Here is a 16,375-nt window from a genome sequence, read left to right on the forward strand (position 1 = left end):
GGTAACTTGGGTAATAAGAATCCAAGAAGGTGATCTACGGTTTTTTCACCTGACTCCTGGAGGAAAAAACGAAGGTCCGCTGCTGGAGGGGCTAAGAAATGTCATATCCTGCCCTAGCCAGTTTGGCTCAGTGGATAGAGCCTTAGCCTGCAGACCACAGGGTCCGGGTTTTATTCTGATCAAGGGCATGTACCTAGGTTGCAGGCTCCTCCCTGGCTGGGGCCCAGGTCAAGGCTCATGCAGGAGGCAACCAATCGAAGTGTCCCTCTCACATGAACGTGTCTCTCTGTCTTTCCCTCTATCTTTCCCACTCTCTAAAAATCAATGGAAACATATCCTCAGATGAGGATAAAAAAAAAAAAGAAATGTCATATCCTATGAAAGACACATCTTGAAAATGCCTAAAGAAAGTTGTCATTTTTTCGTGGTGAAGGGACTGGGGTCCGTGTTGATGAAAACACCTTGGCAGCTGTGGCGGCTGGCAGTGGCAGCAGCAGCAGGGTGATGGGGGTGGCACCTTCCCCTGATCAGTTGAGTCACCTCCTGCCCCAGGGGGAGCAGGCCTAAGCCATCAGTAGGACATCCCCCGAGGGCTCCCAGACTGTGAGAGGGGTCAGGCCGGGCTGAGGGACTCCTCACCCCATTGCATGAATTTTGTGCCCTGGGCCTCTAGTATTATATATTATATAATATGTAAAATATTAATGGTATATATTACAATGTTATAAATAAACTATTAATATGTATAAATATTTTAAATACAGTATTATATATAATAATGATATCTTATATAATAAAGAGGTGATATGCAAATTGACCATCATGCCAACACACAAGATGGCTGCCCCCATGTGGTCAAAGATAGCTGCCACAAGATGGCCAGCAGGGGAGGGCAGTTCTGGGCGATCAGGTCAGCAGGGAAAGGCAGTTGCGGGGGACCAGACCTGCAGGGGAGGGCAGTTGGAGGGGACCAGGCCTGCAGGGAGGGTAGTTGTGGGGGACAAGGCCTGCAGGGTAGGGCAGTTGGGGGAGACCAGGCCTGCAGGGGAGGGCCATTGGGAGGGACAAGGCCTGCACAGGAGGGCAGTTGGGGGAGACCAGGCCAGCAGGGGAGGGCAGACCAGGCCTGCAGGGGAGGGAAGTTGGAGGTGACCAGGCCTGCAGGGGAGGGCAGTTGGGGGCAACCAGGCCTGCAGGGGAGGACAGTTAGGAGTGACCAGGCCAGCAGGGGAGGGCCATTGGGAGGGACAAGGCCTGCAGGGGAGGGCAGCTGGGGGTGACCAGGCCTGCAGGGGAGGACAGTTAGGGGTGACCAGGCCAGCAGGGGAGCAGTTAGGCGTCGATCAGGCTGGCAGGGGAGTGTTTAGGGGGTGATTAGGCTGGCAGACAGAAGCGGTTAGGGGCAATCAGGCAGGCAGGAAGGCGAGTGGTTGGGAGCCAGCGGTCCTGGATTGTGAGAGGAATGTCCACCAGGATTGGGCCTAAACAGGCAGTCAGACACCCCTCAAGGGGTCCCAGATTGGAGCGGGTGTAGGCTGGGCTGAGGGACACCCCCACCCCCCGTGCACGAATTTCATGCACCGGGCCTCTAGTATAATATATAATGTATATATAATATGTATATAAATGTATAATATATTTATAAGATAGTGTATATGGCTATATACTGCATAATATATTATCTTTATATACTAATAGAGACCCTGTGCATGAAATTCATACACCGAGGGGTCCCTCAACCTGGCCTGCACCATCTCGCAATCTGGGACCATTGGCTCCTAACCGCTCGCCTGCCTGCCTGATTGTCCCTAACTGCCTCTGCCTGCTTATTGCCTCTAACCACTCGCCTGCCTGCCTGCTTGATCACCCCTACCTGCCTCTGCCTGCCTGATCAACCCTAACTGCTCGCCTGCCTGCCTGATCACCCCAACTGCCTCTGCCCCCACCGCCTTGGCTTCGTCTGGAAGGACGTCCAGAATGACGTCTGGAAGGTTGTTCAGCTGTCCGGTCTAATTAGCATATTATGCTTTTATTATTATAGACTAGAGGCCTGGTGCATGAAATTCGTGCATGGGAGGGAGTACCTCAGCCCAGCCTGCACCCTCTCCAATCTGGGACCCCTGGCTCCTAACTGCTTGCCTTCCTGCATGCCTGATCTCCCCTAACCCCTCTGCCTGCCTGCCTGATCACCCCAAACTGCTTCTGCCTGCCTGCTGGCCTGATTGCCCCTACCTTGCACCCCGGCTGGCCTGATCACCCCTACCTTGCCCCCCTGCCAGCCTGATTGCCCTTAACTGCCTCTGCCTCGGCCCCCAGCCTAAGCCGCAGTCTGGCCTCCCTCTGCTGGAGGCAACCTGGCCCATCAGGGGAAGGCGCCACCCCCATTACCCCACTGCTGATGCTACTGGCAGCCTCCATGGCTGCCTGAGCCTCTGGCCAGCCCTGGCCAGTGGCAGCCGCCATCCACGGCTTGCTTGAACCACGGGCAGCCACTGTGGTTTTGTCCAGAAGGGTGTCCAGATGGTTGTCCAGAAGACATCCGCCCTAATTAGCATATTACCCTTTTATTATTATAGATTGCCTAGTTGCTCTGGCTAGAACTTTCCATATTATGCTGAGTAGAAATTGAGGGAGTGGGCATTTTTGCCTGTTCCTGACCTGACAGCAAAAGCTTTCAGTTTCTCACCACTGAGTAAGCTATTAGATGTGGGCTTGTCATGAAAGGCCTTTATTATGTTGAGTAAGTTCCCTTTTATTCTTAGTTCATTGAGTATTTTTGTTATTAATACTCACCCAAGGATATTTTTCCATTGATTTTTAGGGAGAGAGAGAGGCCAACATCCATGTGAAAGAGACAGAGACACATCCATTGGTTGCCTCCTGCATGCTCTCCAACCCGGGCCGGGGATCAAGCCTGCAACCGAGGTACATGCCCTTGACTGGAATTGAAACAAGGACCCTTCAGTCTGCAGGTCAGTGCTCTATCTACTGAGCCAAACTGGCTAGGGCTTGTTGAGTGTTTTTATCATGAAAAGTTGTTGAATCTTGTCACTTTTTTTTTTTTTTTTGCATCAGTTGAAATGATCACGTAGTTTTCCCCTTTATTCTGATAATGTAGAGTTTTTTGGTATGTTAAACCATCCTCAGAATAGACTCCCTTATGTCTGGCTTCTGTCCTGACGCTGGTGAGATTCACAAATGTCTGTGTGGGAGTCTATACTATTGTTTTGCATGTCTATCCTCACACACTACCTTACTGCCTTGATCACTGTAGCTTAAGGAAAAGTCTGAGTAGCTGGAATTGTGTGTCCTCTAACATTGTTTAAGATTGTTCTGATTACTCTTGGTCCTTTGTATTTCTATATAAATTTTGAAATTAGCTTATCAATTTCTACAAAGATATCTGCAGAGGCGCTTTTTAGGGATTGTATTGAATCTATAAATCAAATTTGAAGAATTGACATTTTAACACTATACCAGGGAAAAAGACATCAGACTTTAAAAAGAAAGAAATGATAAGCTGGGAACAAATATTTGCAACTCAAATCTCAAGCAAAGGACTAATGCCCCCAATAAATAGAGAGATAATAGAAACTGATAAGAGCAGCCACACAATAAAAGTGGGCAAAATACATCAAACACTTCACAAAAATAAATACCTTATACATATGAAATATGCTCAGTCTCATTTAATAAAATTACCAAATCTAGAATATTGAGAATATACTATGAAACTGTGCAGAAATAGAAACTTTTATCAGTGGTGAAAATGCCAGTTGCCTTCGGTGAAGACAGTTTGACCACATTGATCAAACTTACAAATGTATTTACTTCTTAATTCATCAGTTCCAGGTTCAGGGAATTTATCCCATGGAAACACATCCACACTTGACATATGTACATGGTCACCCATCACAGCCTTCTTCATATAAGAAAATATTGGAAAAAAAACAATTTCCTTCATTGTCTCTCAGGTTATATGAGTGATGGCCATCCCTGAGATGGAATACAATGTAGGTGGGGAAAAGATCAGGAAAAAAGAGTGAAGAAAGCAAGCTATTAATTTGCAAAGGTCTCTCTCTGGTGCTGATTGTTTACAGGGATGGCCCTTACTGTTCTGCCCCACCCAAGTCAAGCTGGCTTTTTTGAGCACCTAGAAATATGACTTTACTAGTGTGCCACCAATGCCAGAGTCTTTGTGGTCAATGGGGGTTAAACCCAGGGATCTGGGCCAAGTGTGGACAATGACCAGAAGGATCCTGGTCAGTCTCCTGGAAGACATTGCCCAGTTCCTCTGGTAAACTCAAACCTCAGCTTCTGGGTTACCAGTGGGAAGATAGATCACAGGGATTTCTTTGTCTTATAGGATCAAGAAAAACTTCATGGAGGAACCTAGGAATGGTTTCCTCAAATGACCATTTTATTTATTTTAAAATATTTTTATTGATTTCAGACAGGAAAGCAGAGGGAGAGATAGAAGCATCAATGATAAGAGATAATCATTGATCGGCTCCTCCTGCACGCCCCCTACTGGGGATCGAGCCTGCAAACAGGCATGTTCCCTTGGTCGGAATTGAACCTGGGACCCCTCTGTCCACAGGTTGACGCTCTATCCACTGAGCCAAACCAGCTAGGGTCAAATACCCATTTTAAATATGACAAACCTGAGGGCAGTTAAGGGAATGGCTAGATGGGATCACCAATAGCATGGGTGCTCAGACCAAGGGCCCTGCCCACATATTCTCCAGTCTCATCCAGGTTGGTTCTGAGTTGCTGGACAAGGACATGTGTATGACCCTGATCCTGGAAGCTGCTCCCAAATGAGCTGGGATGGCTTGACTGTGACCCACATTTCCTCTTTAAGCCCTGCTCCAGTCTGTTTCCTCTAGTAGTACCTAGTAGGCACTTACATATGCACTGAATCAGTGTAATCCTCCCAATAAGCCTATGAGGTGGTTGCTTTCATTTTACAGATGAGAGACCTGAGACACAAGTCTTGGGTTGATTGGCTCGTCACTGATGCACTCAGCTCCTGTGTACTGCTCCCTGTAGTATGCAAGCAACTGGAATATAGATGTGAACTCCAGACACCTTCCCTGCCCTCAGAGCTCACAGCACACCAGTTGGGACAATATCTAACCCATAGCCAGTAAATGGAGGCTCCAAAGTTATGGCCACCTCTAGCACAAGGTTGTACACACCCGTGGAGTTAGCTAGAGCTAGATCTGGCACTGGCTATACAGCTAAATCTAGGACCAGCTTGAGAGTTACAGCCAGTTCTGGTTCTCGATCCAGGCCAAAGCAATATCCATAATTCATTCTCTCACCAATTCTGGTACCAGTGCCAGAATTAGAGTCAGCCACAGAACTAGAGCCACTTCTAGACCCAGCTGTAGCAGCACTGCCTGAGATAGAGCCTGCTCCAGCACCAGCGCTGGCACCAGACCCTATGCTAGTTCCATAGTCAAAGCCAACTGCATGTCTAGCATCAGCTTCCGCACAGTCTCCCGTGCTGGAGGCGCCCTGGCAGCTCCATCAATATTGGCTCCTGAGCTCCAGCCAGCGCCCACGCCAGCACCAGAGTTGCCTTTCTCTTTCTTGTGATAACTTTTTAAAATAATTTCCTTTTTCCAATTCATATACTATATGGTTTACTAGATTTTATGTTTTAGAATTTAGGTACAGTGAAATTTTACCTTTTAATCACTTTTAAATTTGAAAACTCAGTGGCATTAACATCCTGTGCAATCATCAACACTCTATTTCTAGAATGCTTTTACCATACCCAACGGTAATGCTGTATACATTCATGCAGATGCCAGACTCTGCCAGGCACTTCAGACCTGTGTTTAGCGTGGAGGGCCCAGGAGTTCTGCTCAGGAGCTGGGGGAACTTGGCTCCTTCTGTGGGTGCAGAGTGGGAAACACTGGCATCAGGAAGAGTCCCAACCCCCACATCCTTCACCTCCCCGCTCCCCACACTTAAGCCTTTGTTTCTATGCAATTCTTTATCCTTGGCCTGTGGGCCCCTCCTAAGCACAGCTGACCTTCCCTCTGCCTCTGCCCCTCCAGAGCTAAAGTCCCCTGACAACACCAGCCAGTTCTATACCATGCAGCCTCCCTCTCATGAAGCAGGTGGGGCCCCAGAGTACGAAGGACACCTTCTAATTGGTCCCTCGTGTTGGCCAACACAGGGAGGGCCACATCCCCCAGGGACTGGTTAGTCAGGGAGCTAAGCCACATACAGAATAGTGTCCCAGACCAGGTGGACATCGCCAGCCCAAGTCACCCCAGAAGTCCAGATTCACCTTGAAACTCTCCTGCTGTAGCCTCAATGCCTAACCTTCAATGGGCTGGCTTTGCCTCCCCTTGTTCACACACAGCCCTGGGTGTCTTCTGCTCTTTGGGAACCAGATTAGCTGACACTTTCCAAGGAGCACTGGCAAGGAACATAGCATCCTGCCCACCTCAGGACACTGCCCTCTGTACACTTCCCTCATGGCCACTGGTGCGCATGGACTATCTTACCATCCAGCCACAAGGGTCAGCATAGCTTCCATTCCTAGTCCTCAGACCAGCTCAAACATGTCTCCTGTCTTAGCAACAGGGATGTGCTTAAGTGCTCAGCATGCGCTGAGTCAGCTCTTCCAATCTTATGGGAAAAAGAACAAGGCAAGCTTTCCTGGGGTTCCCATTGGCCAGGACATGAAGTTCTCACCTCGCCCCATTTTCCTGATATATATTATCCTTCTCAGCCTTTCCCTTCCCAGAAGCAGGCCTGGCATTCATGAAAAAGTCTGGCATCTGTGGCTCTTGCTGTCCTCACAGCTCTGGGGGCCAACATCCCTGTTATCCCAAGGTCATCCAAGCATAGGTCGACTCCCAGAAGCTCCTCTTTGTCTTCAGCTTCCACCACACCTGTGGTCACTTTGTCAGCCTTGATGTGGACAACAGCAACATGCACAAGAGCATCCTGGTGAGCTGGGCAGGTGCAGTGTCCCCTTGGTTCCCACACTCAGACCTGAGTATATACCTCTCCTGAATAGCTATTTTGAAAAGTAGCAAGCTCTGGAATTTCTAGGCATCATGGCATCCCTGGGAGAAGGCAGATGGCCACCAGAGTCCCCCACTGTACACAGGATGTCACTGAGGCAGGCTCATCTTGACCTAGTCAGGTCCCAAACCAATTGCAGTGTTAGAACCATAAGGCTTGAGGAAGAGCCAGTTACAGTACTAGTTCTAGTGTCAGTTACAAAGTTAGAGCCTGTGCCAGCACCACCTCCTGCACTAGCTTCACAGCCAGCTCTGGCATCAGCTCTTGAACTAGAAACAGCTCCAGTGTCAGCTCTAACACCACCACCAGAAGGAGAATCAACTCCAGCAAGAGCTCTAACACCAGCTCCAGAGTTAGAGGCCACTTTGGTCTCCTGTGCCAAATCCAGCAACAGTTGCATCACCACCTCTCCAGACCTAGAACCTGCTCCAGATTCCAGAAAGCAGTCCCAGGCTGGAACTGGGAGCAGCGCCCGTTTCAGAGGAGGAGTCAGGTTCAGAACTGGATATGCTGTATGGAAGGGCCAGAACTGGCTACTTGTCAAAGTCACTGCTAGGAGAGGTCTATACCCAGAGAAGTTAAAGTGAGGGGACCGCCCCACCCATGGATATCACGAGGGTGCTCACGTCCATGTTGCTGTTGCATTCTCTGAGCTAACAGGGATGAAGCAGTGCTGCCCACCTGCTGGATGTGAATCAACTGTAAGGAGCTGTGGTTGCAGACCACGGAGGCACCATGCTTGTGGCTATGTGTGGCAGTCAAGGGCACAGTGCAAGCTGACAAGAAGATGCTGCTGGAGGTTGAACCAATGCTGTGGATTTGGGAGGACTAAGTGGAGGTCGACTCCCAGAACAGTGGGGGATGGTAAGGTCAGCAGAAGTTCCAGACTCTGCAGGGGACCCCATGCCAGGGTGCAGCTTCCAGGAATTCTAGGAACTGGGACTTCTTGACTTTTTCATGGGTGCAGATTAGGGAACATGGGGCTTAGTAGGGAGGTGTTGTGGCAGTGCTGACAGGGAGAAGGAGAAGGCACTCACCTTCTTTTCTTGGCCATCAGAGAACACTAGGAAAAAGCTCTTGTTGATCTCCTTCAGTTCAGAGCTGGAGGAGCCAGCTGAGTGCTCACTGAACACACCAAGTGCCCTCTGTGAGGTAGAACTGTATCTGTAATGGTCACAGGACTTGGAGTGGGAGTTGCCACTGGTCCTGCTTTCTCCTTTAGGGCCCTTGTGTCTGACTGTACAGCCAGCCCCACTGGGAAAGTGGGTGTCCCAGTGTGCCCTTGGGCACAGGTGGCAATGACCACACCCAAGAATACACAAGGGAAGTGCACAGAGGGCAATGATAGGTGGTGGGAAAGGGCCCATGCCAGCATTCCTTAGCAAAAGTAATTTGTCTTTTAGATCCCAGAGAGCATAAGATACCCAAGGCTCTAAGTGGTCTCTGGGATAGGTCAAGTCAGCTGTTGACCAATTAGGAGGTAGACAACTACCACAGCCCTCCACTGTACACGAGGACACTGAGGCAGGTCTCTTCTCTTCCCTGGAGAGCTGTTGGGGATCTGCGCTTTGGTGGGGGTAGATAACATGCCACACTCAACTCTCCCCAGTTCTCGAATGCTTATAAGACTACCTGGATTGTTTATCTTACACGCCCCCCCCCCCACCCCCACCCCCCTCCGGACTCATTGCCTGGCATTCAGAGCCCTGTGTGGCCTGGTTCTTTCACCCTCCCAGTGTGCACTCCTCACCCCCACTCCAGCCTCCCTAGAGCTTTCTCACCTGGGGACTCTGCAAGCCCTGGCCTGCCTCACAGCTCCCTACCTGCAGTGCTCCCCATCTATGATGGACTCACCTCCAAGGCTGGGCTCAGGGGTCACCTCCTTGGGCTTCTGTTAATAGCACAGCCTTTGGAGCAGATTGACCTGGGGTGGTGTTACAGTCCTGGGACAAGCAAGATATGAGTTTGCAGAACCTCAGTTCAGCTTGCCTTGAGCTCTGGTACCACGGCTCATCTCTAAAATGGGGTGGACTCACCGATCACATGGGGTTCTCTAATAGCAGTAATTACTCCAAATACTTACTCTGCTCTCATTTTGGGGCCACCTCCTCCCAGGATTCCCTCTTGCCCCATTACACCAGCCAGGGACAAGCAGGAACTCATGTCCTGGGCTCCTGCCAGAGGAGGGGCATAAAGGAGGAGGGGGAAGGGCAGCCTGAATTTCTCCCTGCCTGGACTCAGTGTCTGCTGCCTCCTCTAGGATGCCTGTCCTAGTCATGCTCAGAACTGGCCCCTTATGTACTGTCTGGGAACAAGGACAGTGGGACAGGGGCTGTTCCACAACTCTCATGTTCCCAGGTCTCTGGCCCAACTGGCTGGAGTGGGGTAATGCAATGGTTCCAGAGGTTGTGGGGTCTCAGAGCAGTGGCCACTGAGGTCCAGTGGTACTGGCCGGGCTGGGAACCATTGGTACATTGTGCATACTATGAGGTGGCATTTCATGCACACACTGTCCAAGACCTTGTGTGTGCCCCGCCATAGACATGAGGCTGGCTGCTCTGCTCGAGTCCACATGTGGAGGGAAGCCATGTACCCCTGTGTGTGCCCTGCCACTCTCACCCAGGGGCCAGGTCCACTTTGAACTGGGCTCATGTGGTTCCCTGTCCAATCCTCATGGGATAATCATGAAACTGAGGCCAGGAAAGGTAGGAATTGGTCCAGAGCGAGAGGTGGGTTTCCATATAGGAAGAGAGGGTTCCGACCTCCTAGTCCAGGGGTCAACCCTCCCATGAGGTTGCTTTAGGTATGAGAATACCTAAGATCCCGGGGCCCCCTGCCTACTTTTCTCATGTGGGGCTGACTCTTCTGGCTATTCCCACATAAGGGCGTGCGCACGCACGCGCGCGCGCGCGCGCGCACACACACACACACACACACACACACACACACACACAAACACCATTCTAACTATCCATCTATACGCTTAGTATGCCTAGTAATATATAGTGTAGTACTTCACGCTTGGGAACCACATGTGGACTTTAATTTGGTTCTCCTGCGCTCTAATGGTCATTTCTCAAAATGCAGACAAAGCTGTATTAGGGGAAACATTTGAAACTATTAATGCAACACAGGTATGTGAATCCTGCTTCAAATTTTAGATTTTTGGAGTACATGAGAAACTTAGAAGAGTTACCTGTGGAACTGAGCAATGAGGTAGAAGACATAAATACATTTTGAATATTGAGAGGCTATTTTTACAATATACAAATAATTTTTTGAATTTCCAAAAATATTTCATAAATTGAAGCAATGTGAAAAAAAAGTTTTATATTTCTTTGAGAAGTTAATAAATGTAGGGCTAATGTGTTTTTATAGACATCATTTAAAAATAATTATCTTATTGTTGATTATTTATAGATGGATACAGAGAAAATTGGCAAATTGTAAACTAATACCTGTATTTAGAATGTGCTTCACCTAAGCTTGGGAAATATTTTGTGACTGTAGAGATGGATTTATTTATTTAGGAAATACAATTGAGGAAAAATAATTGTATGATTAAAAATAGTTACTTATTAGTTGAAAATAATCCTTCTAATATATAGTGTAGTACTTCAAGCTAGAAAACCACACATGTGGATTTTAATTTAGTTCTCCTGCCCTCTAATGGCCATTTCTCAAAATGCAGACAAAGCTGTATTTTAAGGGGAAACGTTTGAAAACTATTAATACAACCCAGGTGTGTGAATCCCACTTCAAATTTTGGAGATTTGAGGAACCTGAGAAATTTTCTCAATCAGTTTCCTCATTTTAACTTTGCAACATATCACTATACCTCAAGTGCATGCTCTCTTGAGATTCCAGACGTAAAATTGAATTCTGGCATCTCTTGACCATTTGACTAGTAAATTATCCAAAGCTACAGTAATTTTCTGTAAAATTTTTACATAGATAGTATAATCTTAGACCTTATAATTACTGCACAAAGGGTAATTGCAAATAAATAAATAAATGAAACACTTTTAATGTTTCCTACTACTAAGTCCTTTATATGCTGTATTTGTTTCCTCTCATAACCACCGCATACACATTGTGAAGTATATACAGTTTTATTCAGATTTCATGAAGAAATAAAGTAATACTAAGGGATTAATAAAACTTAGGAAGTGGTACACCCAGGCTTGAAACACTGAGTTTGGTGGCTTAACATTCCTCCTTCTTTTAAAAATATATCTAGTTAATTAAGTTTGAATTAATTTTAAGTTATTTAACCAGAATAACTTGGTAGTGTACTTCAATGTTTTAACATATTAGTTTAAACAACATTTATGTATCATATTTTTTCATGTTAATGTATACCAGTCTCAAAGATCTAGGTTCTTCTCTAAATTTTAAGAACCAGACCCCATTTTAGAGAAGGTGAGTTTTTAGGAAATCTAAAAAAGTTTTTTTTTCATTTTTCAACTGAAGAATTTACATACAGAAACTAAAGCTTAGTGTCCTCTTTATGATAGACAGCAAACAGATGCTTGTGGGCCAAGAAAAAGTTTACCCTGGAGAAATTACATTGTACAGAATTGAGTATGATTTCAGATAAAAAGGATTGGCTTCAAAAAGATTTTTCACTGATACACTTTTAGAGTCCTTTGTCTACAATAGCTTCATTAAAAAAAAATCCCTTGGGTATTTCTCAGATAGCCAGTTCCAAATCAGTTATTTCTGGATTAAGCTAGTAGTTATCTACAGACAGGTCACCCTGGTAATTCTAGCCAGTAATGACTTTTCATCCCTTGAATTTCTATGACATTTTGTTTAAGCTGCTAACACAGTACTAAATTCATACATAAGAACAGTGGGATGACCCCTAAGAACAAAAGAAAAAGAATCATCCCATAAGAGTTAAGCACAAAAAACTCATACATAACAAGAAGGTTAGCTGCTTGTAAAATAATCAGAGATGTATCTGGAAATGTGTGACTCTTCACAGGTTCAAATTGACTGAATTTCTTATAATTAATATATATACACACACAGATAGATAGAAAACCTAGAGCAGTGGTTCTCAACCTTCCTAATGCCGCGACTCTTTAATACAGTTCCTCATGTTGTGGTGACCCCCAACCATAAGATTATTTTCGTTGCTACTTCATAACTGTAATTTTGTTACTGTTATGAATCGTAATGTAAATATCTGATATGCAGGATGTCTTAGGCGACCCCTGTGAAAGGGTTGTTCCACCCCCAAAGGGGTCACGACCCACAGGTTGAGAACCGCTGACCTAGAGTGAAGTTTCAGGGAGGCAGATCAGAAACTCAGCCATAAATAGGAAAGCTCAAATCTAAAGCCAGTTTTACTTTCTCCTGTGTGAAGAGATTTTTAAAATATTCATGAAACCGTTTTTATGTTAATTTAATAACAGCTATGTGAAATAATTAAAACCCAATTGTTCTGAATATTAATTCAAGCAATTCTGACCCTCACCCCCAGGAGATGGGTATTCTTGTTAATCACACATTCATGATGAATAAACTGAAACACAGACAAGTTCAGCAACTCTCAGGATTCCAAGTGATGGAGCAGGAGTCTTTCCTGGGTTCTAGGGTCAGCACACATAAACACCCCACTCTTTGCTGCTTCATTTAAGATGGTGTATCTTTGTGATGGTTATTTTTGTGGGGCAACGTAGCTGGTCTGGATATTTGGTCAAACATTATTTTGGGTGTTTCTGGATGAGGTTAACATATTAATTGGCAGAGTAAAGCAGATTGCCCTCTCTAATGTGGACAGGTATCATCCAACCACTTGAAGGCCTGAATACAAAAAATTAGCTGACTTTCCCGAGTAAGAAGATAATCCTTCTGCCTGAGAGCTTTTGAAGGGGGACATTGGTCTTTTTCTGTCTTGGACTCAGCCTAGAATTTACACCATTAGCTCTCCTAGTTCTCAGGCCTTTGGACTCAGACTGACACCATTGGCTCTCTTGAGTCTCCAGCTTGAGTGTTAATATGGGGACTTCTCAGCCTCCATATAATTGTGTGAGCCAATTTCTTATAATTAATACACACACACGTAGATAGAGAACCTAGACTAATACAGATTTTTGCCTTGAGAACGGGGCGATTACACATGACACCCTCATGTTCTGTAAGCTCTCAAGAATGGGGACATGTTATCTTTCCACTATATATCCAGCACTTGTTCTAATTCCTGCTGCAGTATACTCCCCAGGTTAAGCATGTTTACTGGGAAGAAGTGTCCAGAGAGCAAGGATTTGCCTTTATTCTTTTCATATAGCACTGTCAGGGAAAGAAGGGGTCAGATCCTGGGAAAGAGGAAATATTCTTTTATTCATGTATCAGGCACTCAGTGTGTACATAGCATATAGTATAAAACAGATCTTGTGCTAGGTGAAAGAATACAGAGATAAAATACACAATTCCTGCTTTCCCAGACCTCTCCCTTCTTAGGATGACAAGTAAAATCAATATGGATAAAACCAATTAATCTTAAACGGGTAGGGACCTAATAAATGGAGCTTCAAAAGACATGAATCCAAAGCTGATAGAGCTAAGCTAAAGGATAAATAGAATCATAATTTCAATATGCTGATCAGTAACTGTAACAGATAGCAGATAGCAAATCAGTAAGGAGAGAGAACACCTGAACAACTTCCTCCACCAAGAGGGCAATACTGGCACGTACAGAGCGCTGAACCCACACAAAGCTGCACATTCTTTTCAGGAGCATCAGGAACACTCACCAAGACAGACCGTGTACTGGGCCATAAAATGAGTTTGATATGCTTAAAACGATTGGAATCCAACAACATTTGCATCCTCTCTGGCCACAAAGCGACAAAAAACTCCATTCTGAGTGCAGGTAGTGAGAGCTCGGAAGGGACAGGGTTGCATTCAGCGGCGACAGGCAGGAACTGCGTACAATTTTACGGACCTGAGCGCAACAATGTCAGACAGCGCGACGGCAGAGGAAGATTGTGAGTTATGCGGAAGAGGAACACAGACAGGTCTCGACCCCTAGTAGTGACGTGTGAGGAGAGGCGTGTCAGCCCGGAGTCGTCCCCCGGTTTCTGGCGTGGGTAACTGGATGATGATTCGGATTCCCAATAATATAAACAAAATACAGACCCCGAAATAAGAAGTATCGCTCTAACTCGTCTTCCCTCTCAAGCCCCGCCCAGTTACCAAACGCTTTGGAGGGGAATCCACCGACTAAAGCAGCCGTAGAAAGCACCACGGAGTTCGGAGGAAAGGAAGTAGATTTTACGGTAAGCCGTAAAGTAGGGTTTACGGTGAGCTGTAAAGCACGTTCCTTTCCGGTTCACGACAGCAGCCCCGACCGTCTCAGCCGGCCTTCCTTCGGTAAGCGCCTCTTCCGATCCTCGCGAATTCAGTTCTTTCCTCTTTCGGGCCCTTCCCTACTGTCGCCCCCGTCACCTTGGATCATGTTCAAGAAATTTGATGAAAAAGAAAATGTGTCTAACTGCATCCAGTTGAAAACGTCAGTTATTAAGGGTATTAAGAACCAGTTGATAGAACAGTTTCCAGGCATTGAACCATGGCTTAATCAAATCATGCCTAAGAAAGATCCGGTTAAAATAGTGCGGTGCCACGAACATATAGAAATCCTTACAGTAAACGGAGAGTTACTATTTTTCCGACAAAGAGAAGGGCCTTTTTATCCAACTCTAAGGCTACTACACAAATACCCATTTATCCTGCCGCGACAGCAAGTTGATAAAGGAGCCATCAAATTTGTGCTCAGTGGAGCAAATATCATGTGTCCAGGCTTAACCTCTCCTGGAGCCAAGCTTTACCCTGCTGCAGTGGATACGGTTGTTGCAATCATGGCAGAAGGAAAACAGCATGCCCTGTGTGTTGGAGTTATGAAGATGTCTGCGGAAGATATTGAGAAAGTGAACAAAGGGATTGGCATTGAAAATATCCATTATTTAAATGATGGGCTGTGGCATATGAAGACATATAAATGAGCCTCAGAAGGAAAACACTTGAGATAAATATGGACATTGTACTGTGTCTGTGTTTGTGTCTGTGTGTGACAGCATGAAGACAATACTTTTATGGTTATGCTGAATAAATTCAGCAGATGCTACAAAAAAAAGTAAAGATTTGGAACGAGTCCATGTCTATATCTGTGTCATTGTGTGCATGTTTGTGTGAGTATGTATGCCTGTGAATATGTCTGCATATGAGAGTGTGCCTGTGTGTGTGTGTGTGTGTGTGTGTGTGTGTGTGTGTGTTTGCAGAGGGGTAATTAGGTTTGCTCTCTTGTCTGTTCAGGCAGATGGCAGTTCAAACACAGGTAAATTACCTCTTGCAGAAAAATAGGTTCATATGTCAAGAGATAATAGTTGGTAGACAGACCCAAAGGTGTGAGTGAAGAATTGGGAAGAAGGAAATGACTAGAGAAGGTCCCTGAACAACTCTACCAATATGAATATTTAAGGGATAAGCAGAAGATGGGAGGCCTAAACAATTTTACTGGAAGCAGAAAATCTAGTAAAAAGTATACAGATGGCATCATTGTTTATCCACCCAACAAACACTGACCCCCTCCTTGCTGGCAGAACTCTGGCATCCCTTTTCTACATGAACCAGGTAAATGCTGATTATTCTGGGTCCACATGATGGTCTATTTCCCAATGAAACTGGTTAATTTATAGGTAGGCATGGGTCCTATGGACAAATAGAACTTCCTCTATTTAGGAACCCTTAAAGAAAATGGGTATCTCTTCTCCCTTGTCTTTGAACCATTCACAGGTGAGTATGTAATCTACATTATTTGGGGCCATGAAAAGATGTCTGGGGAAATTTTTCAGACTTTTAAAAAAGATTTATTGTTGAAAGTATTACATATGTCCCTCATTTTTCCCATTGACACCTTCTAGCCCGCCCCTGCCCCCCCACCACCGACCCCAGGTTTTCATTACACTATTGTCTGTGTCCATGGGTTATGCATATATGCATACAAGTCCTTTGGTTAATCTCTTCCCACCCACCCACCCACTTTTGCCTTCCCCCTGAGATTCCACAGTCTGAGAAAGATGCATGGGGAGAAACATCTCTGAATAGATGTTGGCATGTACAATTTTGCTCTTGTAACACACACACAACCTTGATGTCTAACATGTCCAACCATGGTAAAATTAAAAATGAAAAGCAACGGTGTCCTTGATTTATGAACCGGTGATTAACAGCCATGAAGATGCCATATATTGGGCATCTTACTAAGGAGTGTGGGTAGGTTATGTGAGATAATAAAATTCCCTTATAGGTTACT

The 16,375-nt window shown here is 45.8% G+C and overlaps 2 protein-coding genes across 6 annotated transcripts in view; one reads left to right on the top strand and one right to left on the bottom strand.

Annotated features, from left to right (window-relative positions):
- The window catches only part of AKR1E2 (aldo-keto reductase family 1 member E2), a 36,567-nt gene extending 22,523 nt beyond the window's left edge, over positions 1-14,044 (bottom strand). For 3 of the 5 annotated variants that reach the window (XM_080666242.1, XM_080666241.1, XM_080666240.1), the window contains exon 1: positions 13,818-13,933. Coding sequence is in view for 1 of the 5 variants with exons in the window: in XM_080666243.1 (XP_080522369.1) it covers positions 13,818-13,925 (108 nt within the window). In the remaining 4 variants the exon portion in view is untranslated. Of the gene's footprint in view, positions 1-13,817 lie in introns of all 5 variants that reach the window. The other 2 variants (XR_013960481.1, XM_080666243.1) reach the window with 2 other exon arrangements.
- Positions 14,045-14,256: 212 nt separating this feature from the next.
- LOC308247319 (malignant T-cell-amplified sequence 1-like) lies at positions 14,257-15,201 on the top strand. Its single transcript, XM_080666280.1, has one exon. The coding sequence runs from the start codon at positions 14,520-14,522 to the stop codon at positions 15,063-15,065; it is 546 nt and encodes a 181-aa protein (XP_080522406.1). The 5' UTR covers positions 14,257-14,519; the 3' UTR covers positions 15,066-15,201.
- The last annotated feature ends 1,174 nt before the right edge of the window (positions 15,202-16,375 follow it).

This window comes from Plecotus auritus (genome assembly GCF_963455305.1).
Source record: "Plecotus auritus genome assembly, chromosome: 1".
Classification (NCBI taxonomy): domain Eukaryota; kingdom Metazoa; phylum Chordata; class Mammalia; order Chiroptera; family Vespertilionidae; genus Plecotus; species Plecotus auritus.